At 44.7% G+C, this 26859-nt stretch overlaps 1 protein-coding gene across 1 annotated transcript in view; it reads left to right on the top strand.

Annotated features, from left to right (window-relative positions):
- Positions 1 to 25879, top strand: part of MYL3 (myosin light chain 3) — a 41299-nt gene extending 15420 nt beyond the window's left edge. Inside the window, exons 2-7 of the mRNA XM_060783475.2 lie at positions 205 to 232; positions 12784 to 12933; positions 14082 to 14255; positions 17958 to 18035; positions 19814 to 19848; positions 25725 to 25879. Coding sequence (XP_060639458.1) covers positions 205 to 232; positions 12784 to 12933; positions 14082 to 14255; positions 17958 to 18035; positions 19814 to 19842 — 459 coding nt within the window. The 3' untranslated portion in view covers positions 19843 to 19848; positions 25725 to 25879. The remainder of the gene's footprint in view (positions 1 to 204; positions 233 to 12783; positions 12934 to 14081; positions 14256 to 17957; positions 18036 to 19813; positions 19849 to 25724) is intronic.
- Positions 25880 to 26859: the final 980 nt, after the last annotated feature.

Here is a 26859-nt window from a genome sequence, read left to right as displayed (position 1 = left end):
CAGATAACCCAGTTCAAAGCAGATATTGGGCTGTGTGGAAGGGCCCTGAGAGTCATGCCAAGAAATGGAATCAGAATTGCTTCAGCATTTGGAAATGAGCAGGAGACCTCATTGCTTTCATGGGACTCATCATTGATTACATGGAGCCATCATTGATTCTACCAATGGACACTGAATAATACCCTTTCTTCCATTCTCTTTCAGGTTGAATTCTCTAATGACCAGATTTCAGGTAAGAGATGTTTCTCCTCTCTCTCCTTCTCCTCTATTCATCTCCTCCCTCTCTTCTTCTTCCTCTTCCCCTCTTCCTCCTCATCTCCTCCTTGGTCTTCTTCTTTTCCTCTCTTCCATCAACTCTCCTTCTCCACTCCTTCCCTTCCTCCTCCTTTCTCTTCCTTTTCCTCTTCCTCTTCTCTTCCAACTTGTCTTTCAGGTTGACTTTGCTAATGATCAGATGGCAGGTAAGAGGTGTTTTTCTTCTCTTCCTTCTCTTCTCTTCTTCCTCACCTTCTCTACCTCTTCCACTCCTCTTTCTCGACTTCTCTTTCATCCTATCCCTTCTTCATCTCTACTCTTCTTATTATTCCTCTCTTCCTCAATAATAATAATAATAATAATAATAATAATAATAATAATAATAATAGGCACACTGGGTGCAGTGCCTAAAGACCTTGGCCTGCACTTAAACACAATCGGCACTGACAAAATTACCATCTGCCAGCTGCAGAAGGCCACCGATACATCACACAGCCCGATACATCACACAGCCCTAGACACTTGGGAAGTGTCCGACGTGTGATCCAATTCAACAACCAGCAGTGTGTCTGCTGTGGACTCATCTTGTTGTGTTTCAAATAATAATAATAATAATAATAGCCAGAATTGAAAAGTCAACAACAGATCCCAAATGTAGACTCTGCAAGGAAGCAGGTGAAACAGTAGATCCCATCCTCAGCTGCTGCAAGAAGATTGCACAGACGGACTACAAGCAGAGGCACAACACCGTTGGTCAGATGATTCATTGGAACTTGTGCCACAAAGACCATTGCCTGTGACAAAGAACTGGTGGGATCACAAGACGGAAAAGAGTTACAGAGAATGAACACGTCAAGCTACTCTGGGACTTCTGAATTTAGACAGACAGAGTTTTGGAGCACAACACTCCTGACCACACGATCGTGTTAAAAAACAAAGTATGGATTGTCGATGTTGCAATCCCAGGTGATGGTAGGATTGAAGAGAAACACCTGGAAAAGCTGACACAATATGAGGATTTAAAGATGGAACTGCAAAGACTCTGGCACAAACCAGTCAAGGTGGTCCCAGTGGTGATTGGCACACTGGGTGCAGTGCCTAAAGACCTTGGCCTGCACTTAAACACAATCGGCGCTGACAAAATCCCCACCGGCCACCTTACTGGGATTTGCACACATTATTCACTGATACATCACACAGTCCTAGACACTTGGGAAGTGTCCGACGTGTGATCCAATACAACAGCCAGCAGTGTCTGCTGTGGACTCATCTTGTGTTTCAAATAATAATAATAATAATAATAATAATAATAATAATAATAATGCTCTGGCACAACTAGTAAAGGTGGCCCCAGTGGTGATCGGCACAGTGGGTGCAGTGCAGCATTTTTCTGAATGAGGTAGAGAATGTTTGAGACACCAGCACTCTTTGACAGAGAAAGGTAAAGCCTTGCAAAGCTACAACTCCCATGATTCCACAGCATTGAGTCATGGCAGTTCAAGTGCTGCCAAACTGCTTTGATGCTCTGTAACAGGAGAAATATGATGTATAGATACTTGAGAGGGATTTGCTGTGTTTTCCCAGGCATTAAAGGGTTATTCAGATGTGGTCTCCCGTTCCAAGATGCCAAATGTGTTTTCAGGGCCGCGCGGCACATGTGTAGAGCGCATATGCCCCATTAATGCGCTGCCAGGCCGCCTCCGCTCCAGAAATTGACGGCCAAAATGTGAGAACCGTTCCTTTCCAGATGTTCCTCCTTTACATTAACAAGAAAGAAAGAAAAACTTTCTTGGCTTCGAAAACCTTCCCTTTCAGTTAAATTTGGAAACGATGTGCCTTAGAGAGCGGCAGTGCCTCTTGGGATCTCTTAATGGCTCTGCCATGCCATTGGCTTTCTCCGTGGCAAATATTTAAAATAGATTAAACCACTTCATACAGCATGGAAACACCTCAAATACAGTGACTTGTGGAATAACAGGCATGGGCAAACTTGGGCCCTCCAGATGTTTTGGACTTCAACTCCCACCATTCCTAACAGCCTCAGGCCCTTTACTTTTTCCACCTCAGCCACTTTTTGTGTTTTCTTGAGACCTTCCTCTGCTTTGAAATGCCTCATTTCTTACTTGCATTTGCCCTTCTCAGCACATGCATACTATGTTTCCCTACTATTTATCCTTTTTTGCCACAACCGCATTGTTGCACAGTGGTAGCTCCCTTGTGATACCTTCCTCCACTGCTAAATATCTTGCTTTCTAATTGTTTGCCCTTCCCAACACATGTACATGCACACTGAGGTCAGAGGCGGCCCTAGGTAATTTTCAACGGTAAGCAAACAGTATTTTGCCCACCCTCCTCCCCCCCAATCATTGATATATATTTTCTGTTTGTCGTGGGAGTTCTGTGTGCCATATTTGGTTCAATTCCATCATTGGTGGAGTTCAGAATGCTCTTTGATTGTAGATGAACTATACATCCCAGTAACTACACTTGCTGCACTTGCTCCCTTGCCTGGATTACCTGGGAAGGAATCCCACTGAAGCATTGCAGCGCACCCAAATACCTGGGAGTCACTTAGGACCGTGCTCTGACCTACAAGAGGCACTGCCTGAACATCAATCAAAAAGTGGGTGCTAGAAACAATATCATACAAAAGCTGACTGGCACAACCTGGGGATCACAACCAAATACAGTGAAGACATCTGCCTTTGCGCTATGCTACTCTGCTGCTGAGTGTGCATGCCCAGTGTGGAACACATCTCACCACACTAAAACAGTGGATGTGGCTCTTAATGAGACATGCCGCATTATCACAGGGTGTCTGCGCCCTACACCACGGGAGAAATTACACGGCTTAGCTGGTATTGCACCACCTGACATCTGCCGGGAAGTTGCAGCCAATAGTGAAAGGACCAAGGCAGAGACATCTCCAGCTCATCCCGTTTGGGTATCGGTCAGCACATCAATGACTTAAATCAAGAAATAGTTTTCTTAGATCTACAGAGACACTCGCTGGAACACCTCAGCAAGCAAGAGTTCAAAAGTAGCAGGCTCAAACCCAGAACCTCGATCCGTGGGTGATACCAGATGAGAGACTCCCCCCTGGGCACACAGAGGACTGGGCGACTTGGAAGGCACTGAACAGACTGCGCTCTGGCCCCACGAGATGCAGAGCCAATCTTAAGAAATGGGGCTACAAAGTGGAATCCACGACATGCGAGTGTGGAGAAGAGCAAACCACTGACCACCTGCTGCAATGCAACCTGAGCCCTGCCACATGCACAAGGGAGGACCTTCTTGCGGCAACACCAGAGGCACTCCAAGTGGCCAGACACTGGTCAAAGGACAGTTAATCAGCTCCCAAGTTTGCAAAAATTGTGGTTTTTTAAATCTGTTTGTTTGTTCTGTTCTGTTAGAAATGTGAGAGGAGATATGATAGCCATGTATAAATATGTGAGAGGAAGCCACAGGGAGGAGGGAGCAAGCTTGTTTTCTGCTTCCCTGGAGACTAGGACGCGGAACAATGGCTTCAAACTACAAGAGAGGAGATTCCATCTGAGCATTAGGAAGAACTTCCTGACTGTGAGAGCCGTTCAGCAGTGGAACTCTCTGCCCCGGAGTGTGGTGGAGGCTCCTTCTTTGGAAGCTTTTAAGCAGAGGCTGGATGGCCATTTGTCAGGGGTGATTTGAATGCAATGTTCCTGCTTCTTGGCAGAATGGGGTTGGACTGGATGGCCCATGAGGTCTCTTCCAACTCTTTGATTCTATGATTCTATGATAATACAATGTTCTGGTTGCGGATGACACAATAAATAAATAAATAAAATTTCACAATATCTCACTTTCTAATTGTCTCTGCCCTATTGTTTGCACATGCACGGAAAGTTTCCCCCTACTTTTCTGCAATTGTGCAGTTAAACAGTTTTGGCTTTCTTGTGAAACTTTCCTCTGCTTCGCAATAGCGGACTGCGGCAGGAGATAATCACAGAAGGAAGGAGCAATAGAGCAATAATGATATTGGATTCAATGAAAAGCAATGATCTGATCATGAATCAAGCATAATATGGTTATAGTATAGCTGCAACGTTGTGTGATAAGCCCCTCAATTGATGTTTTCATGCTGTTGTAATTGTGCTTTAGTTGCTTCGCATGGTAAAGCCCTAACAAACCCAAGCTTGGCCATGAATTTGGGGTCTTTCAGGACATGGTTTGCGGAAATAGATGTCTTACACTGCTAAGGGAAATAAAATCCCCCAATCTGGACATTGTCCCCTTGGGTTTCAGTAGCATTTGATCTGGTCAGATTGCCTTGCAAGCTCCCAAGCCCTTTCTCCATTGGCTTCCAAACCCTTTGCCACAACCTCAGCCCACTGTCTGCGGTCCAGAGCCTTGATTGCCTCTCGCAGCTGCGATATGAACCCAGGAACCACCCCCATCTTGCTGACAAGGGTTTTCAATAATGATAGGCTAGGAGAAATCAGAAAGCAACCAGCCAAAGTAAGAAAGTTTTGTATTTGTTCAGCTGCTGCCAAGATGCTACAATCAGGGCCCTTCCTGTCCCGTTGGAAAAGTACAAATCTTGCCGCTGGAAAGTTTAAGCAAAAAAATAGGATTTTTTTCCCCAAGTTCAAAGGTTATACATTGGGTTGTGTAAACTTTGGACAGAAAGCTGCACCAACCTGTTTGCAATTTTGGAAGGTTTTCAAAAGATTGGAAGGTTGTGAGGTTAATACCTGATTGTGGGAACTCTCTCCTTGATCAGGAAATTCTGTTTGATAGTAATGGTGTTTAGAAACATTCCCTTTTTCTGGACTGAACCTCACAGAATCCTTTGCGCAATCAAAAAACTAATTTTGGAGTTTCTACTTCATTGGTGATTAGATCATGTCTTTTCATTGATGACTCCAGTATGGTCTGTTTCTAGTACTACTTCGCCTTCTTGGAATAGTCTTATGGTCATGTTATTGAAGGCTTTCATGGCTCGAATCACTGGGTTGCTGTGAGTTTTTCAGGCTGTATACTCATGTTCCAGAAGAATTCTCTCCTGAAGTTTCGTCTGCATCTGTGGCTAATGGCATCATGCTCTGGTTACATCCCGTAACCAGGATGTTAGACTACTGCAACACTCTCTATGTGGAGTTTCCTCTGAAGACTGCCCAGAAGCTTCAACTAGTCCAACGAGCAGCAGCCAGATTACTAACAGGAGTGGGGTACAGGGAGCATACTACTCCTCTGTTACGTCAGTTCCACTGGCTGCCAATCAGCTTCCGAGCACAATTCAAAGTGCTGGTGCTGATCTATAAATCCCAAAACGACTCCAGCCCAGTTTACCTGTCCGAATGGATTCTCCCCTATGAACCATCAAGGTTGTTAAGATCTTCTGGAGGGGCCCTGCTCTCGGTCCCACCACCCTCGCAATCGCGTTTGGTGTGGATGAGGGACAGGGCCTTCTCGGTGGTGGCCCCTCAGCTCTGGAACTCTCTCCCACTGGAGATTATATCTGCCCCTTCCCTCCTGACTTTCAGAAAGCTGGTAAAATCTTGGCTTTGGAATATAGCATTTGCAGAATGATGATCAAGTCAATAACTGCGGACCACACCGGCAGATGGTGATGAATTTGTGATTTTACTTTGACAACCTGGCTTTTTGTAATTGTATGATTTATATTTTAATGTATTTTATGTATTAATGTATTACGATGCTATTATGTTTTATCCTACTTGTGTATGAATGCCCTGCTGTTAGCCGGTCTGAGTCCCTCTTTGAAGGTTGAGAAGACCGGGTTATAAAAGCTCTAAATAAATAAATAATTTTCAGAGGTTCTGTTGGAAGTGAGGCAAGTGGAGTGTCAATATTCCTGAGGAATGTCCAGGGTGGGAGAAAGAACCCTGGTCTGTTTAAAGCAAGTGTGAATGTTGCAATTAGTAAGCTTGAATACCTTTGAGTAGCCATGAAATTTGCAAAATCAGTCTATGAGGCACTGCAAACTAATTCAACCAGAGAAGTCAGCCATAGCAGAGCACCTGGCCAACCAACCTGGACACAGCATATTATTTGAGAACAGCAATGCTGGACCACTCTGACAACCATCATGTCAAACTACACAGAGAAGCCATTGAAATCCACAAGAAGCATGTGGATAATTTCAACAGAAAGGAGGAAACCATGAAAATGGACAAAATCAGGTTACCAGTATTTAAAATACACCAGAATCAAATAAAGAACACCACTCAGGAACATGGTAACTCCAGATAGCAAACAATCAAATGCCAGTGAACACCTCCCAGATAGAGGGTGCCTCCAGGCAATAGAGGCCAGGCTACCTCTATGCAGATACCCTCACTGATTGACTCTGCTTCATGGCTACTCAATGCTATTCAAGCTTGCAAATTCCAACATTCACATTTGCTTTACACAGACAAGGATTCTTTCTCCCACCCTGGACATCCCTTAGATAGATAGATAGATAGATACTCCACTTGCTTCACCTTGGCCATTTTGAGCTCTAAATGTCAGGATCAGTATCTTGTAAGAGATCCGATGTTCTATTGGTAGCCAATGCAGTTGTTGCAGAATCGGTGTCATATGGGATCTTAGAGATGATCCCTGGTTGCTGCATTTTGGACCATCTGAATCTTCTGGGTTGTTGTCTTCGGAAGGCCGGCATATAAGGCGTTGCAATAGTCCAACCTCGTGGTGACTGTTGCGTGGATTTCTGTTGCCAATGCTTCTACCGAAAGGTAGGATGCCAATTTCCTTGCCTGGCGAAGATGGAAAAAGGCCTGCTTACTTATGGCAATGATCTGGGCCTCCATTGTCAGTGATGAGTCCAACACAACCACTTGAAGGCTTTTCACAGTGGCAGATGGAACCAGAGCTATCTCATCGAAATCAGGCAGAGACTGGATTAATTCTGGTGGCTGGCCGGGCCAGAGTATCTCCGTTTTAGCAGGATTCACTTTTAGTCTGCTCGCTCACAGCCAACTCATCACTGCTTCCAAACACAGCCTAAAGTTCTCAGGAATCACTGTAGTTGTCCCAGGTTCGAGATGCAAGAGTAGCTGGGTATCATCTGCATACTGGTTGCACTCTAGGCCAAAGCTCCGCACCAGTCCAGCAAGTGGCTGGACGTAGATGTGAAATAACAGGGGCGAGAGGATAGCACCCTGGGGAACTCCAAGGAGGACTCTCAGGTGCTGGACGAGTGCCTGGCCACTGTGTCTATCTGGATGAGGAAGAACAAGCTGAAGATCAATCCCGACAAGACAGAGGTTCTCCTGGTCGATCGCAAACCAGATTGGGGTATAGGGTGGCAACCTATGTTGGACGGGGTTACACTCCCCCTGAAGCCACAGGTCCGCAGTTTGGGAGTCCTCTTGGATGCATCGCTTACGCTTGAGGCTCAGGCATCGGCAATGTCCGGGAGGGCTTTTGCACAATTGAGACTCGTGTGCCAATTGCAACCGTACCTCGCGAAGGCTGATCTGGCCGGGGTGGTCCATGCCTTGGTCACCTCTAGATTGGACTACTGTAATGTGCTCTACGTGGGGCTGCCCTTGAAAACCGCTCAGAAATTTCAACTGGTCCAACGGGCAGCGGCCAGGATGCTAACCGGGGCTCCTTACAGAGAGAGGTCAACCCTCCTGTTCAAGGAGCTCCACTGGCTGCCGTTTATTTTCCGAGCCCAATTCAAGGTGCAGGTGCTTACCTACAAAGCCCTAATGGTTTGGGACCATCCTACCTGCGTGACCGCATCTCCATGTATGAACCCACGCGCTCACTTCGTTCATCCGGAGAGGCCCTGCTCGTGATTCCGCCTGCGTCGCAGACGCGTTTGGTGGGGATGCGAGACAGGGACTTTTCTGTGGTGGCCCCCTCAAAGATCTTAGACAGGCCCCTACGTTGGCAGTCTTTAGAAAGAACTTGAAGACCTGGCTGTTCCGATGTGCCTTTCCAGAATAGAAAAACTCCAATAACAAGACCCAGAAGCACTTTATTAGAATTAAGATTGCTGCACACTGCACTTGCCCTATAATCCTACATATCACCTGTCACATCAGCACTTTTAATCTGTACCCATTACTCTGGCCCGGCCCAGTTTTATTGTGTCTTGGTGTATTGTTTATTGCTTGTTGTTTAATATTGCTTTAATTGTTTTAATTTGCTTTAGGTTGTGTATTGTTATTGTGTTTTGAGGCCTTGGCCTTTGTAAGCCACATCGAGTCCTTCGGGAGATGCTAGCGGGGTACAAATAAAGATAATAATAATAATAATAATAATAATAATAATAATAATTCCACAGCAAAGGCAGGAGCTCTCAGAGCTTTGGCCTCACCACTCTACCCTCTGTCTCTGGTCCCGGAGGAACGAACTGAACCATTTCAGGGCTAAACCTCGTACACCAGACAGAGCCAATCGATGAATCAGCAAGTCATGGTCCACGGTGTCGAATGCAGCTGTGAGGTCCAAGAGTACCAATAACGCTGATCCGCCCCGGTCTAACTAACGACGAATTTCATCAGTAATAGCGACCAAGACAGTCTCTGTCCCATGACCAGACCGAAAGCCTGATTGAAGGGGTCCAAACCTAACAAGAAATCCCATATAGGACCTTGAAGCCAATGGGGTTTTGGCCTGCATCAATAGGAGCCTAGTGTCTAGATCTAGGGAAGTCATGCTACCCCTCTATTCTGTTTTGGTTAGACCACATCTGGAATATTGTGTCCAATTCTGGGAACCACAATTCAAGAGAGATATTGACAAGCTGGAATGTGTCCAGAGGAGAGCGACTAAAATGATAAAAGGTCTGGAGAACAAGCCCTATGAGGAGTGGCTTAAGGAGTTGTGCATGTTTAGCCTGAAGAAGAGAAGGCTGAGAGGGGATATGATAGCCATGTATAAATATGTGAGAGGAGGCCACAGGGAGGAGGGAGCAAGCTTGTTTTCTGCTTCCCTGGAGACTAGGACGCAATGGAACAATGGCTTCAAATCACAAGAGAGGAGATTCCATCTGAACATGAGGAAGAACTTCCTGACTGTGAGAGCTGTTCAGCAGTGGAACTCTCTGCCCCGGAGTGTGGTGGAGGCTTCTTCTTTGGAAGCTTTTAAACAGAGGCTGGATGGCCATCTGTCAGGAGTGATTTGAATGCAATATTCCTGCTTCTTGGCAGAATGGGGTTGGACTGGATGGCCCATAAGGTCTCTTCCAACTCTTTGATTCTATGATTCTATGAAGCTGCCATCCATTTATATTACTTTTAAGAAGAATTTGGCCTTTGAAATTGTGGGCGACCAAAGGATCACCGGTTGGTGCTTCTTTCCCATTTCTGGATCAGGTGGTCCCAGCCAACAAGGGATCTTATCTAGCAACACTGGCATCTTAATCATTTGTTTGCTGCTTTTGTGGAAGTGTTGTTTGATTTTGGCTTTCCAATTTGTTTAAATTCCTGGCATTGTTTTATTGTTTTAGATTAATGATGTTTGTTTGCCAACACGAACAGTCTTTTTTTAATTAGAAAAAGGGGGAGAGAACAGTAATAAATGAGCCAACGGGATTTACAGAATACCACCCTTCTGAACGTGCGACGTGACGATGTTGCAGATGGATAGCGAAATCTGTTAAGACTTAAAGTAAGCCAAAGCAAGGGAGAAGAATGCTGGAAAAATAATTGAAAAGGAAAGGCGAGACAGCTGGAAATATTTGTTTCGCAGCCTCCAACTCCAATTATAGTTTAAAGTCCTATCTGTGATTAAGCAGCACTCACAGTGGGAGGATATTATGGATTTATCTTCCATCGAAATGAATGCTAAGCAAATGCAAATTCATTGCAAGATATATATGCGACGTGTACAAAATGTACACAGGAAAGTTATGGAGCTTGGGAAAATATTTTTGATGTCAACGACCATCGCAACATCTCCAGAACTTTTTAATTAGGTGGCAATATGGACTTTGTCAACATTGGTCCTGGAGGTTGTTACCCTAGGAAGGTCTAACCAAGAGCTCTGTTTTCCCATAAGGTCTAATTGACCCTCATTTATAGAAGAGATGTGAAGAACCCCTTGTCCTGACCCTTCCCGCTCTTGCAATCCCTCCAGGAAGTCAGAAGGAAATGGAATGCAAACATATCAGATAACAAGACCAACAGCAAAGTTCACCCAATGCTTCCCAGTTGGAAACCAAACCAAAACATAAGGGCCAGTTGGGATGTTGGGCTGAAGGTTGGGTTGACATCCTTTCCAAAGCCTCATACAATTAAGAAATGTCTGTTCCTTGTTGATTTACTCCTTCCTCTCTTTTTCCCTCCTTATGACTCAATCACATTTCAGGCTCTAAACTCCTGAAGTTGAGAAGAAATATTTGGCCTATGTGTTGTCGAAGGCTTTCATGGCGAGAATCACTGGGTTGCTGTGAGTTTTCTGGACTGTATGGAGCCCCCGGTGGCACAGTGGGTTAAAGCACTGAGCTGCTGAGCTTGTTGATCGAAAGGTCGCAGGTTCGATTCCGGGGAGCGGCGTGAGCTTCCGCTGTCAGCCCTAGCTTCTGCCAACCTAGCAGTTCGAAAACATGCAAATGTGAGTAGATCAATAGGTACTGCTCCGGCGGGAAGGTAACGGCGCTCCATGCAGTCATGCCGGCCACATGACCTTGGAGGTGTCTACGGACAACGCTGGCTCTTCGGCTTAGAAATGGAGATGAGCACCACACCCCAGAGTCAGACATGACTGGACGTAATGTCAGGGGACTACCTTTACCTTTACCTATGGCCATGTTCCAGAAGCATTCTCTCCTGATGTTTCACCTGCATCTATGGCAGGCATCCTCAGAGGGTGTGAGGTCTGTTGGAAACTAGGAAAATTGGGTTTATATATCTGTGGAATGTCCAGGGTGGGAGAAAGAACTCTTGTCTGTTTGAGGCAAGTGTGAATGTTGCAAATGGCCACCTTGATTAGCATTGAATGGCCAAACAGTTTCAAGGTCTGGCTTCTTAACAGTAAATAAAGAACAACACCCCAAAACAGGGGAATTTCAGACAAGAAACAATCAGGGATAGCCAATCACCTTCCAACAAAGGATTCCCTCACAGGCTCGCAGGCACGCTTGGTGAGGACCAGAGACAGGGCCTTCTCAGTGGTGGCCCCTTGTCTGTGGAACTCCCCAGGGATATTAGATTGGCCCCCTCTCTCCTGATCTTTTAGGCAAGAGTAAAAACCTGACTCTCCAAGCAAGCTTTTGGTAACACGGCGTAATTGTATAAATACAGTATGATGAAATTTTATTTATGTATTTATTTATTTATTTATCCTGTCAGGCGCAACCAGACAGTTGTATTACAAACAAACAAACAAACAAGCAAACAAAATACAAAGTTTGCAAGCTTGGTAGTTGATTAAATGTCTTTGACCAGTATCTGGCCACTTGGAGTGCCTCTGGTGTTGCCGCAAGAAGGTCCTCCCTTGTGCATGTGGCAGGGTTCAGGTTGCATTGCAGCAGGTGGTCAGTGGTTTGCTCTTCTCCACACTCGCATGTCATGGACTCCACTTTGTGGCCCCATTTCTGAAGGTTGGCTCTGCATCTCGTGGTGCCAGAGAGCAGTCTATTCAGTGCCTTCCAAGTCGCCTGGTTTTCTGTGTGCCGGTGGTGCAATACCGGCTAGAGAGTGTAATTTCCCCAGTGGTGTAGGGCGCAGACACCCCGTGATAATGTGGCACGTTTCATTAAGAGCCGCATCCACTGTTTTAGTGTGGTGAGATGTGTTCCACACTGGGCATGCGTACTCCGCAGCAGAGTAGCATAGCGCAAGGGCAAATGTCTTCACTGTGTCTGATGAAATAACTGACATCGAACAGCTTAGACAATGCAAATGGATAAGGAGTCGAACTGGTAGACATTAATTATTATAGTTTTAATTGGTTTTTATATGGATTTTTATTATGTGATATTAAATGTTTTAATTGATATGTATGTATGTATGTATGTATGTATGTTTATGGCATCTAATTGTTGCTAATCTGTACGCTGCCCTGAGTTGCCTTCAAGCTTCAATTATTTTATTCTATTTATTTACAATACATTGTCCCGCTCTTTTCAAGCTGAAAAGAGAGGGACAATATATTGTAAATAAATAAATAAATAAAATAATTCCCCCGGTCAGTAAGAAGCCACACCTTGAAACAGCTAAACCATCAAATGCTAATCAAGGTGGCCAATTGAAACTTTCACACCTACCTCAAACAGACAAGAGTTCTTTCTCCCGCCCTGGACATTCTATTCCACAGATATATAAACCCCATTTTTATAGTTTCCAACAGACCTCACAACCTCTGAGGATGCCTGCCATAGAAGCGGGTGAAATGTCAGGAGAGAATGCTTCTGAAACATGACCACACAGCCTGGAAAACTCACAACAACCTTATCTTTGGCCCCTCTTTTTGACTCTTCAAATGCTCTTTAGCAAAGTCGTCATGGATGTGAGATGATAGGATGGATCTCCACCATGGTTCTTGTCTTCTCCTTTGTGCTCTCTCTAGATTTCAAGGAAGTCTTTGAGCTCTTCGACAGGACTCCCAAGGGGGAGCTGAAGATCACGTTCGCCCAGTGCGGAGACGTCTTGAGGGCTTGTGGCCAGAATCCCACCCAAGCAGAAGTTCTCAAGGTCCTCGGGCGACCCAAGCCAGATGGTTAGAGTCTTCCCTATGCTGTTCCTGTGGTGGCCACTTCACAATGTAGTTGGTTCTTTTGTAAAATCAGAACTTTCCTATCCAGTTTGGAGTTAATGATCTGTGAACCTTTCCTTGAAATGCACCAGTGTTGTTATTGTTGTAGTTGGGTGCCTTCAAGCTGTTTCTGACTGATGGCAACCCTGAGGAGAACCTATCATAGGGTTTTCCCAGCAAATGTTTTTCAAAGGAGGGTTGTTATGTCTTCCCTTGAGGTTGGGAGAGTGTGACTTGCCCAAATGGGTTTCTATGGCTTAGTGGGGTCTCCAACCAGGGACAGGAGAAGTGAAACTTCATAGCCTCCAACACTTCACTGGGACACATGTAGTCAACCAACATCAGAAGATGGTCAATATGACAAAATAGAGAAAGGAGACATGAGTTTGCTTTGGCCTGAACCTACTAAGAAGGGCAACATTCTGCAACTCTTACCTGGAGTTGCATCTCCAGAATTTAAGAATTTGCACTCCTGTCTCCTTCTTGGAGGTGGCTCATAAGAGTCGGAGACTTTGGCCAGACCCAGAGTCCTGGATCCTTAATCTCGTTTCTTATTTCAAATTGGATTACATGAGACAAGAAACCTAAAGTTTTCTTCTTATTTTACCAAAACATCCCCTCCTTCAACTATGAGCTCATGTCACACTAGCCCCGTGAATCCATAATATAAGTACCAAATATTTCTCCAATTTGGATATCTGTTACTACTAGATCCTAAACCCCAAATGAGATCTATTGATGTGTTGGGTTCTGGCCTTCCTTTCTGATTTAGCTTCAAACCAGCTGCTCCATGAAGAGCATCAAGAAGGCAGGAGAAGATCCCAGACAACTTTAGTAGAATGTATTGTCGAAGGTTTTCATGGCCAGAATCACTATGTTGTTGTAGCCATGGTCTAGAGGCATTCTCTCCTGATGTTTTGCCTGCATCTATGGCAAGCAACCTCACTACCTCTGAGGATGCTTGCCATAGATGCAGGCGAAACGTCAGGAGAGAATGCCTCTAGACCATGGCCATATAGCCCGAAAAAACCTACAACAACCGAACTTTAGTAGAGTTGCTGAGCCTCTTGGAGAAAGAAGCTCACCATCATTGTTTGCTTATCTATTGACAGAGATGAACTCCAAGATGATAGACTTCGACACCTTCCTGCCCATGCTCCAGCACATCGCCAAGACCAAAGACACCGGGACCTTTGAGGACTTTGTGGAAGGCCTGCGGGTTTTTGACAAGGAAGGGAATGGTACTGTCATGGGGGCTGAACTCCGCCACGTCTTGGCAACGCTTGGTAAGCAAATCCCAAAGAACAGTGGTGGTGGTGGTGGCGGCATAAGATACATTTAAGTGTTCATTCCCTTGCTTTCTCTACTCTGTTTCAATATGGACAAGACCGAGGAGTCCCAAAACATAATGAATCTTTTTCTGCTAATTTGTTTTGTTTCTCCTCTAAGATCTGATCTCTATCCAAGGTAAGAACCAGAGATTTAATCTTATGGGTTGATGGATGGAAGGATGAACTAAGAGTAGGCACGACTCCAAATTGGAACCAAATTGATTTTATGAGTTTGATCTGGAGTTAGTTCTGCTTAGAGCAAGTTTTCTCAATCTGGGGGTTGGGATCCTAGGGGGGGGGGGGGGGGTCACCAGGGAGTTTAAGAGGGGTTGCCAAAGACTACCAGAAAACATATTTCTGATGGTCTTAGGAACCCCTTTGGCAGAGAAGGGAGGAGGGAGCAAGCTTGTTTTCTGCTTCCCTGGAGACTAGGACATGGAACAATGGCTGCAAACTACAAGAGAGGAGATTCCATCTGAACATGAGGAAGAACTTCCTGGCTGTGAGGGCCGTTCAGCAGTGGAACTCTGTGTAGGGGCGCTCTTGAGGTGCTCTTGGGGGAAAATAGACCTTGACATATGCGAGTTGTAGAGTCATTTCCCAATGATGAAACCACACTGGCTGTGAAATATTAAATGGTTTTCACTTCTTCCATTCTATGAATCTCCTTTCCTGTAGTTTGCTCCACATCCTTGTCTCCAGGGCAGCAGAAAACAAGCTTGCTCCCTCCTCCCTGTGAGGAGGGGTTGGACAGGAGGTTGGACTGGATGGCCCATGAGGTCTCTTCCAACTCTTTGATTCTATGATTCTATGACTTCCTCACACATGGCCCTCATCATATCTCCTCTCAGCCTTCTCTTCTTCAGGCTAAACATGCCTAGCTCTTTAATCCACTCCTCATAGGGCTTGTTCTCCAGACCCTTGATCATTTTAGTCACCCTCCTCTGAGTATCCATGCCAGGTTTGGTCCAGATCCATCATTGTTTGAGTCCACAGTGCTCTCTGGATGTAGGTGAACTACAACTCTAAAACTCAAGGTCAATGACCACCAAACCTTCCCAGTATTTTATGTTGGCCTTAGGAGTTCTCTGTGCCAAGTTTGGTGAAGTTCAGAATGCTCTTTGATTGCAGGCAGGTGAACTATAAATCCCAGCAACCACAACTCCTAAATGACAAAATCAAGAAAGGGGCCCGAGGCTGTTAGGAATTGTGGGAGTTGAAGTCCAAAACACCCTGAGGGCCCAAGTTTGCCTATGTGCGCTATAAATGATACATGGCCAACATTACTGATCATCAAAAGAGAAAAGAGAGAGAAAATATAGGAAATGTCATGCAAAGGAATGGAGGATGCAGGTTGGGATCCTCATGTCACCTCAAGTATTGTGGAGGAGGACAGAGTGGCTGACAAAACACAGAGCATAAAATAACAAAATGCGACATCAAAGGGACACTTGATGGATTTGGAGTTGATCAAGTTTTGCATCGCAGGAGCGAAATGAGGCTCTCAACCTGCCATCTCCATTTGTATGAAAATTATACATCCATTTCCAAGATGTTTTTTTACAGCCTCGAGCGCTGAGGAGCATCTCTGTTCTGTTTTCTTTTGTTTGAAATGGAAACGAAGGGTTTTCTTTCTTTCTTCGTTGCCTGGGAGGGAACAAAGAGTCCTGCAAATGGGAAAAAAGGCATTGAACAAGAGGGAGGAAACCTGCCAAGGCAGAGCTTAGGAATGTTGGTTGGACAGATGGCTGGATGGCCATCTGTCAGGGGTGATTTGAATGCAATATTCCTGCTTCTTGGCAGGGGGTTGGACTGGATGGCCCATGAGGTCCCTTCCAACTCTTTGATTCTATGATTCTATGACTACAACTTCCAGAATCTATAGGTGGTGAACTTGGGTGTAGTTCAGGAGTGGAAGTTATGTGAACTATGAGCAATGGTAGTAACCTATGGATACAAGAGCTGGACCATAAGGAAAGCTGAGCAAAGGAAGAGAGACGCTTTTGAGCTGTGGTGCTGGAGGAAAATTCTGAGAGTGCCTTGGACCACAAAAAGATCCAACCAGTCCATACTTCAGGAAATAAAGCCCAACTGCTCATTGGAGGGAAGGAGATTAGAGACCAAGATGAAGTACTTTGGCCACATCATGAAAAGAAAGGAAAGCTTAGAGAAGACAATGATGCTGGGGAAAATGGAAGGAAAAAGGAAGAGGGGCCGACCAAGGGCAAGATGGATGGATGGCATCCTTGAAGCGACTGGCTTGCTTCTAAAGGAGCTGGGGGTGGCCACGGCCAACAGGGAGCTCTGGCGTGGGATGGTCCATGATGTCATGAAGTGTCAGAAGCAACTGAACGAATAAACAACAAATGAGCCACATGTAACCAATGGAAAGGAAAGTTCCTCCCTATGTGATTTTAGACTGGCTGTCCCCAACACTCCCCAGAACCCATTCTCCAGTCAAAAACACACTTTGGATGAGTAGGCTGGTTGGTTGGTGAATGGGATCATAACCTCTTCAATAGGAATGTTGAAGCAAATAGTAAGGTTACCAATAATAAAATACTCTAAAATAATAACAGTGAATAAAGATCAACACTCAAAAACAGGAGAACTCCAGACAAGAAACAACCAGGAACAGCTAATCACCTCTTAACAAAGGATTCCCCCAGGCAGTAAGAAGCCACACTTTGAAACTGCTAGGCCATTAAGTGCTAATAGGTTGTTGTGGGTTTTCCGGGCTGTATGACCATGTTCTAGAAGCATTCCCTCCTGAAGTTTCGCCCACATCTATGGCAGACATCCTCAAAGGTGTGAGGTCTGTTGGAAACTAGGAAAATGGGATTTATATATCTGTGCAGTGATGTCCAGGGTGGGAGAAAGAACTCTTGTCTGTTTGAGGCAAGTGTGAAAGTTTCATATTGCCATCTTGATTAGCATTGAATGGCCTAGCAGTTTCAAGGTCTGGCTTCTTATATAAATAAAGAACAACACCCCAAAACAGGGGAATTTCGGACAAGAAAAAATCAGGGCTAGCTAATCACCTCCCAACAAAGGATTCCCTCACAGGCTCGCAGACATGCTTGGCGGGGACCAGAGACAGTGCCTTCTCAGTGGTGGCCCCTTGTCTCTGGAACTCCCTTCCCAGGGATATTAGATTGGCCCCCTCCCTTCTAACCTGTCGGAAAAGAGTAAAAACCTGGTTTCTTAACTGTAAATAAAGAACAACACTAAAAAAACAGGGGAATTCCAGACAAGAAACAATCAGGAACAGCTAATCACCTCTCAACAAAGGATTCCCCCATGCAGTAAGAAGCCACCCCTTGAAACTGCTGGGTCATTCAATGCTACTCAAGGTGGCCAATTGAAACATTTGCACCTACCTCCAACAGACAAGAGTTCTTTCTCCCACCCTGGATATTATTCCACAGATATGCAAACCCCATTTTCCTAGTTTCCAACAGACCTCTCAACCTCTGAGGATGCCTGCCAGAGATGCAGGTGAAACGTCAGGAAAGAATGTTTTGCCTGCATCATGATTCATACAAACTAGATACTTTAACTCATAGAGAGCATGTGTTGCTTGGGCTATAGTAATTGAAAGTGGTGCTCTTGACTTGCGGGGTTTCAGCTTTTCCCATTTTTCTAATTCTTCTCTAGGCGAAAGACTGACCGAGGAAGAGGTGGAAAAGTTAATGGCTGGCCAGGAGGATTCCAACGGTTGCATCAATTATGAAGGTATGCTAGATGACTCCCAGATCCCTTGGGAATGGGTGTTTATTGCATTTTTCCCAGGCTGAAGTTGATAATGTTACTTAGAGCCATATAGTCATAGAATCACAGAGTTGGAAGAGACCTCCTGGGCCATCCAGTCCAACCCCATTCTGCCAAGAAGCAGGAATATTTCATTCAAGGCACCCCTGACAGATGGTCATCCAGCTTCTGTTTAAAAGGTTCCAAAGAAGGAGCCTCCACCACACTCCGGGGCAGAGAGTTCCACTGCTGAACGGCTCTCATAGTCAGGAAGTTCTTCCTCATGTTCAGATGGAATCTCCTTTCTTGTAGTTTGAAGCCATTGTTCCATTGCGTCCTAGTCTCCAGGGAAGCAGAAAACAAGTTTGCTCCCTCCTCCCTGTGACTTCCTCTCACATATTTATAGATGGCTATCATATCTCTTCTCAGCTTTCTCTTCTTCAGGCTAAACATGCCCAGCTCCTTAAGCCGCTCTTCATAGGGCTTGTTCTCCAGACCCTTGATCATTTTAGTCGCCCTCCTCTGGACACATTCCAGCTTGTCAATATCTCTCTTGAATTGTGGTGCCCAGAATTGGACACAATATTCCAGGTGTGGTCTAACCAAAGCAGAATAGAGCATGGGGAGCATTACTTCCCTAGATCTAGACACTATGCTCCTCTTGATGCAGACCAAAATCCCATTGGTTTTTTTTGCCGCCACATCACATTCCTGGCTCATGTTTACCTTCCTGTCCATGAGGACTCCAGGATCTTTTTCTCCAGTTGGACCCAGCTTCTGACCGATGGCAACCCAAAGGCAAACCCATCACAGGGTTTTCTTATGTTCAGTTTGTTCAGAATCTGGTTGCCATTTCTTGCCTCTGAGGCTGAGAGAGTGTGACACCACCAAGGACACAGGCAGGGGTGGCTCAGCCCATTACGCAAAGTAAGCATTTGCAGTATAGTTGATTTTGCCCAGGGCTCCACTTTGGCAGGAAAAATAAAATGCAAAGATACAGAATGGGGGACAATGCCTGGCTCGAGAGCAGTACGTGTGAAAAAGATCTTGGAGTCCTCGTGGACAGCAAGTTAACATGAGCCAGGAATGTGATGCGGCGGCAAAAAAAGCCAATGGGATTTTGGCCTGCATCAATAGGAGCATAGTGTCTACATTTAGGGAAGTCATGCTCCCCATGCTCTATTCTGCTTTGGTTAGACCACACCTGGAATATTGTGTCCAATTCTGTGCACCACAATTCAAGAGAGATATTGACAAGCCGGAATGTGTCCAGAGGAGGGCGACTAAAATGATCAAGGGTCTGGAGAACAAACCCCATGAGGAGCGGTTTAAGGAATTGGGCATGTTTAGCCTGAAGAAGAGAAGGCTGAGAGGAGACATGATAGCCATGTATAAATATGCGAGAGGAAGTCACAGGGAGGAGGGAGCAAGCTTGTTTTCTGCTTCCCTGGAGACTAGGACGCGAAACAATGGCTTCAAACTACAAAAAAGGAGATTCCATCTGAACATGAGGAAGAACTTCCTGACTATGAGAGCCGTTCAGCAGTGGAACTCTCTGCCCCGGAGTGTGGTGGAGGCTCCTTCTTTGGAAGTTTTTAAACAGAGGCTGGATGGCCATCTGTCAGGGGTGATTTAAATGCAATATTCCTGCTTCTTGGCAGAATGGGGTTAGACTGGATGGCCCATGAGGTCTCTTCCAACTCTTTGATTCTATGATTCTATGATTCTATTAAATGGTTTTCACTTCTTCCATTCTGTTCCAGCCTTTGTCAAGCATATCATGGCAAGCTGAATCCAGGTAAGCCTGCACATTCTTACATTATTGCTTTTGGAGAGTGGAGTGCAGTGACTCTCTCGCACTTACTCTCTGGCTTTGGATGAATAACTGACTGATCTGGGGGAAGGGGGGGGGGGAAATCAATTGTTTGCTGTGAAAGCTTTGCATTTCAAAGAATCTCTGCTGCTGTTTTGTCCAAAGAAAGAGATTTAATGTGGTATAAAGCAGTACTTATCTATTGTCAGAAAGAAAGGCAAGCTTGGTAAAGTGCTTTGAAAGCATGCAAATCTTTGTATAGCAACCCAGTGTTAGGGACTGACTCCAGGAGAAAACAAGTTCATAGAAAGCATCAGATTTGAATCATGTGGTCAGAACACTGGGCAGACTCAAATGAAAGACCCCCAAACCTAATCTGGCTGTTGTTGTTGTTGTTGTTGTTACTATTATTACAGTTTTAAACCCCCAAATATACTAACATTCAGAAATAATTAAATTTTAATGTTAATTAATAATATTAATATTATTATATTAATAATTATATAAATAATAAATAATAATATAATAATATTAATGTTAATTAAATATTAATATTAAGAATCTATATAAATAAAAAGTAATGTTTGTTTGTGGGTTTAACAGAACTCAAAAACCACTGGACGAATTGACATGAAATTTGGACACTATATCCCTAACAGACCAATGAGTGACCATCACTCATAACCCCAAAAAAGTAGAAAGGACTTAAAAACCCCAAATGATGAAAAGCTAAATGACAATACAGAAAAAAGGGGAAAGAAGAGGGCGGAAAGGAGAGAGAGAGAGAAAGGAGGGAAGGGAGGAAGAAAAGAAAGAAGGAAAGAGAAAAGGAAGCATGGAAGCAAAGAGCGAAGTAAAGAAGGAAAGAGGTAGAGAAGGAAGAGAAAAAGAGGGATGAAAAGAAAAAGGGGGAATGAAAGAAAGAGGTAGAGAAGGAAGGAAGGTAAGAAAAAAGGAAAGGAAGGAAAGAGGTAGAGAAGGAAGAAAGGAGAGAAAGAGGGAGAGAAGGAAAGACAGAAGCATGGAGAGAAGCAAAAGGCAAAGGAAGGAAGGAAAGAGGTCGAGATGGAAGAAAGGAGAACACAAAGGATGAAAAGAAAAGGGGAAGGAAAGAGGTAGAGAAGGAAGGAAGGAAGGAAGGAAGGAAGGAAGGAAGGAAGGAAGGAAAGGAGAGAAGGAGGGAGGGAAGGAAAGACAGAAGTATGGATAGAAGCAAAAGGCGAAGGAAGGAAGGAAAGAGATAGTGAAAGAAGAAAGGAGAACAAGAAGGATGAAAAGAAAAAGGGGAAGGAAAGAAAGAGGTAGAGAAGGAAGGAAGAAAAGGTAAGAAAAAAGGAGAGGAAGGAAAGAGGTAGAGAAGGAAGAAAGGAGAGAAATAAGGAGGGCAGGAAAGAAGACAGAAGTATGGATAGAAGCAAAAGGCGAAGGAAGGAAGGAAAGAGGTAGAGAAGGAAGAAAGGAGAACAAGAAGGATGAAAAAAAGGGAGGAATGAAAGAGGTAGGGAAGGAAGGAAGGAAGGAAGGAAGGAAGGAAGGAAGGAAGGAAGGAGGGGAAAAGGAAGGAGGAAAAGAAGGAGAGAAAGAGGAAGGTTGGCCACAGCAACGCATGGTGGGTACAGCTAGTTCTTAATAATAGAATGGATAGAAACCATGTACTTTTGCTTGAACTCTTCACATTAAATACAATTAGTGTACACTATTTGAACGATGAATAGCCTCTCTTTGGGAAAGCACACCTAGACCAGGCATGGGCAAACTTTGGCCCTCCAGGAATAAGACAGAAAGATAAATGATCCAAAAAGGTTCAGTTACAGGTGATGACCAAACAGTTTCCCAATGTCTCATAAAGTTCCAAAGGTGATCAAGTCCAGAAACAGCCAGAAAACACAGGTACAGTATACGTCCACAAGCAAGGAGGCATAACTAGTAAAAACTTGGACAGGAACACAAAAACCTTCTAGGATATATTAAATACAAAACCAAGCTTGACTTGAACCAAGAACAGAGAACTCGAGCCTAGTTTCTCACTTGAAGGCTACATTGCCTGAACTGTCCTTAAGGTAAACAACTAGCTGTTTAATAGACACCCATGAAATCATTCAATTTCCCTTGAATTTTCTCTGCAACTTTCCCACGTAATTTCTCTGAATGACGCAATCTATTTTCTGCTCTGATCTATAAACAAAGACTCTTGTTGATCTCTGTAGCCACATGTGTTTTCTCTTGGGAACCCTCCTTATCACTCAGCTCTTCACTCGATTCCTCATCTATTTTTGCTACTTCTGGCTTCTCTGGCTGCCCATGAGGCCCTGAACTTTCTGAGCCAGTTTTCTCACAGAGAGAGCCTGTCGCAACTCAGGATAGAGTCACCTTGGCCAAGACACCACCACACACCAAGGCTGTAGGTTTTGTAGTTTATTGAGAAAAAGCAAAATCAAAACAGAGAAATAACAAGGTAAAGTTCAATAGGCAAAACAGTGTCTTAAATGCAAAGGCAAAGTATCCAGTTTCCAAAGGCAAATAACATGAAGCATAGTCCTTTAGCACTGGTTAAACAAGAGTCCATGACAGCAAAACAAAGTCTCCGAAAATCAGGATCAAAATCAAAGTCCTAAAGAGCCAGAAGCTTTCCGCAAAACCCAAGGTAATTCCACAGAAGTTAACAGAGTAAAAGCAACATTGGACTGACAGAGAAGGCCCTTTGACCAGATCATTAAATAAGTTTCCCCAACATGAAAGCATTACGTTGACCTCTAGCTTCACGGTTGTTTGCAAGGTGTGTGCTTCTCCGAACTCTTAATTGTAAACGGTCTTCTCTAATCAAATCTCCACTATCTTCAAGGCCAGTTAACTCATTATCTTCACCCTGCCAGGCCTGGTCACCTTGGGAAACAAGAGGCCCGGAGCTCCCAGAAGGAGCCTGCACCTGGAGCTTCGAAGTTTCACTATCTTTATCTAAAGCCACATTCTTTTCTCTGGGAAACAGAAATGCCGACTCTTCTTTAGAATCAACACTGTCTGCTTCAACTGTCCCACTAACTGGAACATGTTCAGAAATCTGTAACCCATCATCCTCTTCGTCTTGAGGAAACTCAGAAAGCTCAGGCTCAGACTGAACCACAACTGAACCAGCATTTCCCAGACTAGTATTTCTCAGACTTGAGGGCCCATCACTTTGTGCCACAGGAAAGCTCACAATCCTCTCTAAATCATCAGTTAAACCATCAGCCGCTGGCTGATCTACAATAGAAGGTGACTTGACTGATAGATGACATATGTTCTGTATCTCAAAAATGAGAACTGATGGGGGAAAGATACCCAGAAATAGGCCTGACATATGAGGCGCCAAAAATATGTGTTGGTCAGTGTAATGGATCTCAGTGGATCTCCAAAACTGAACAAACCTGGTTTCAGCTCACTGTGGCGTGATGTTCCTCCCTGATTCCAAAGCTCAGCTTCCATTTGAATACAGAAAAAAAAACACATTTTAAGAGATGCATTTTTGTCTCCAACCCAGTAAAGTTGAGGAAGTTCATGTTCTCCTCCAACGCTGACTTCCTCCAACATTGTGAAGTTTTCTTACATACACTATCAAGCTCTGCAGGCCCCAACTTGACTCCAGACACTGGTCAACCCAAACCGACATCTCTGCAGAAGGAGCTGGTTTTGTCTGGGTTTTCACTGGTCACTCAGGACAGATTTCATGTTATTTCCTGGAAAGAAACAGCAACACAAACATTGCCAGTCCATGCAACTGCTCAGAGTCTGTGTTGATCATTGTGTTTTTTTGGTTCTTGGGAAAAAGTTGACCTTGGACAGGACCACTCCATCAATTATGCGAGCCAAAAAAAATGGTGCCTGTCTCAGATAAGTGAGAGAAAACATTCTGAGCTGTGCTCTATCAGTTCCTGTTTTTCTCTGCCCTGGTTTATTTATCTTTGCTTGCCTCCACTTCTTGTTTGCTTAAGGAGACCCAGAATTATCACAGCTTGTGTGGCTGCAGACCGGTGGGACTGTGGCCTGTTATTGTCATATCTGCCCACCAAATCCCTTGGGGTGAGTAGGCAAGAGAGCAGAAGATGAAACCAGGCTGCCAAGAGGTTGTCTTGGCTGGGTCCAACCCGTTGCCAAAAAGCAGGCTTTCAATAACAGACCCCTCTAACACTAATACATTGCCCTGCTTTAGCTGTAGCAGCTCTCTGAGTCTTTACGAGCTTTCCTTTGGATCTTCCATGGAACTGGTCAGTAGTGGAGGAAAGGATATTTAGAAATGCCTCTTGAGCATTAAGAAACCTTGGGAAGAAGAAATCTAGGCCATGTCTACATGGGGTAGGCTGCGCCAGTGTCTTTCTGTCCCAGAGAAGATCCAGCCTGTACTTGCTGGATCTTGGGCTAGTGTCCAAGCAGCCCAATCCTGAGCTGCTTGACCCGTGTTACTATCAATGTATCTCAACATCCATGGAGACCCCTGGCCATCGTCCACCAGATCTGATAATAGCAGAATAGAGCATCTGCATGATCAGCAAGGAGAGGGTGTTGCATGGTCGACCCATTCCGATGTCAGAAGAGATGATGGTCAGATACTTACTGGGAACCTTTGGGCTTGTAAAATGACTTCCTTAACTTTGGGTTGACAATACAATACATGCCACCATGCCAAAGTACACCTGAAAGATAAGGATGATTGCATGTGCTCCATCTCTTTCTCCCTCCAACCCCTCCTCTTTCCCCTTCTCCTCTTCTTTCTCTTCCTTCTCCTTTTCTTATTCTCCTTCTCTTCCTGTTCTTGCCCCCTCCACCTCCTCTTTCCCCTCATTTCCTCCTCAGCTTCTCTTCCTCTTCCTCCTCTTCCTCTGTCCCTTCACTCCCTTCTCTACACTTCTGCTTAGTCTTCTGGCTTCTTCCTCCTATTCTCTCCTCCTCTCTCCAATTCTTTTCTCTTCTTCTCCCTCCCCTTTCCTTTCCTTCCCTTCCCCATCCCATCCCTTCTCTTCCCCATCCCATCCCTTCCCTTTCCTTCTCCTCCTTCTCTTCTTCCTGAATGTCCTGAGCCTTAGAATAAGAGTCATAGAGTTGAAAGAGACCTCATGGGCCATCCAGTCCAACCCCCTTCCAACCCCCTGTTGTGCTCTTTTCTGATCATGTGTCTTCACTCTTTGGATCATTTTGCCTCAGTCCAAGGAGCCTGGGTCCTTGGAAGTGGATTCTTTTCTAAACTGGTTTCGGAGACTTCCCTGCCTTTGGAATGTCAGTACAGCCTCCTGGTTTAGATGTGCCAAACCTTGGCATCCCAGGACACAACCAGAAGAACCAGGAAAGCTCAGGCAGATCTTGTTGGCCTCCAATAGAAGCTGGAGAAATCTGATAGAACCAGGACAGGTCTGGGAATATTTTATTTATGGTGTCAGAAGCGAATTGAGGGAACAGTTGCAATGTATTTTAAAACACAAACAATATGATACTAAATGTCCTTTGACCAGAAGCTGGCCATTTGGAGTGCCTCTGGTTTTGCTATACGAAGGTCCTCCATTGTGCATGTGAGGTCTGGGAATAATTCTGTCAGTAGAGACAGTCCCTTAATTTGTCATGTTTTATTTGCTCTCATGGGATCCAAAAACCTGCTTGGCTTGAACATCAATCTCATTAAATAAAATGAAAGCAAGAAAGATGACCTCCTAGCAGCAACCTCTTGACCACTTTGCATCTCTTTGGCGGACAACATGCGTAACTTTGCTTGCTTGCTTCTGTTTGGTTTTACCTTAAGCATGTTGCTTTTTCTTCAGCCACCAACAAGTTTCACTCCATGGAAACAATCCATTATTAATTCTTTCCCCCTAATATTTGATCATTTGTGTTTTTAGGAGGTGTCAACAGCAGCTGGGTGCCGAGCTTGGGTTTCAACCGAATGGAGAGAAGGCATTTGATTTTTTTTCCAAATGAGGATAGATGTTCAGTTCCTCAAATGTATTTTTGATGTTGTTGTGGTGGAATAGTGATTATAAACCCAGTCTTGCCTCTTTTTATTCTAAATCCTGGTGCCTTCAGCTTGGAACCTCCTTCTTGACTATATCTCACCTTCTTTCCTAGTGTGACTTGGTGGTTTTCCATCAAACTCATTCATCTGAGAGTCCTTGGGTGCATCTACAGTGTAAATTAATGCAGTTTGACACCTATTTATCATGACTCAATGCTATACAATCCTCAGTGTTGTAGTTTAGTTTTACCTGGCCTTTTGCCTTCTCTAGATCTGGGGAAGTCATGCTCCCCATGCTCTGTTCTGCTCTGGTTAGACCACACCTGGAATATTGTGTCCAATTCTGGGCACCACAATTCAAGAGAGATATTGACAAGCTGGAATGTGTCCAGAGGAGGGCGACTCAAATGCTCAAGGGTCTAGAGAACAAGCCCTATGAGGAGCGGCTTAAGGAGCTGGGCATGTTTAGCCTGAAGAAGAGAAGGCTGAAAGGAGATATGATAGCCATGTATAAATATGTGAGAGGAAGCCACAGGGAGGAGGGAGCAAGCTTGTTTTCTGCTTCCCTGGAGACTAGGACGCGGAACAATGGCTTCAAACTACAAGAAAGGAGATTCCATCTGAACATGAGGAAGAACTTCCTGACTGTGAGAGCCGTTCAGCAGTGGAACTCTCTGCCCCAGAGTGTGGTGGAGGCTCCTTCTTTGGAAGCTTTTAAGCAGGGGCTGGATGGCCATCTATTAGGGGTGTTTTGAATGCAATGTTCCTGCTTCTTGGCAGAAAGAGGTTGGACTGGATGGCCCATGAGGTCTCTTCCAACTCTTTGATTCTATGATTCTTCCCGAGAGAGCTGGTGCCACTCCAAACTACAACTCCCAGGACTCTATAGCATTGAGCCAAGGCAGTTAAAGTGGTGTCAAATTGCATTAATCCCACAGTGTAAATGCACCCTTTGTTGTTCCAATATGACCCTTGGGAAACCCTTTCCAACATGTACTTTGGTGGCTAAGCAACTCTGCAGA

The sequence above is a fragment of the Anolis sagrei genome, chromosome 6 (genome assembly GCF_037176765.1).
Source record: "Anolis sagrei isolate rAnoSag1 chromosome 6, rAnoSag1.mat, whole genome shotgun sequence".
Taxonomy (NCBI): domain Eukaryota; kingdom Metazoa; phylum Chordata; class Lepidosauria; order Squamata; family Dactyloidae; genus Anolis; species Anolis sagrei.
Note: the sequence above shows the minus strand (reverse complement) of the source record. Positions and strands in the feature narration are given on the sequence as shown.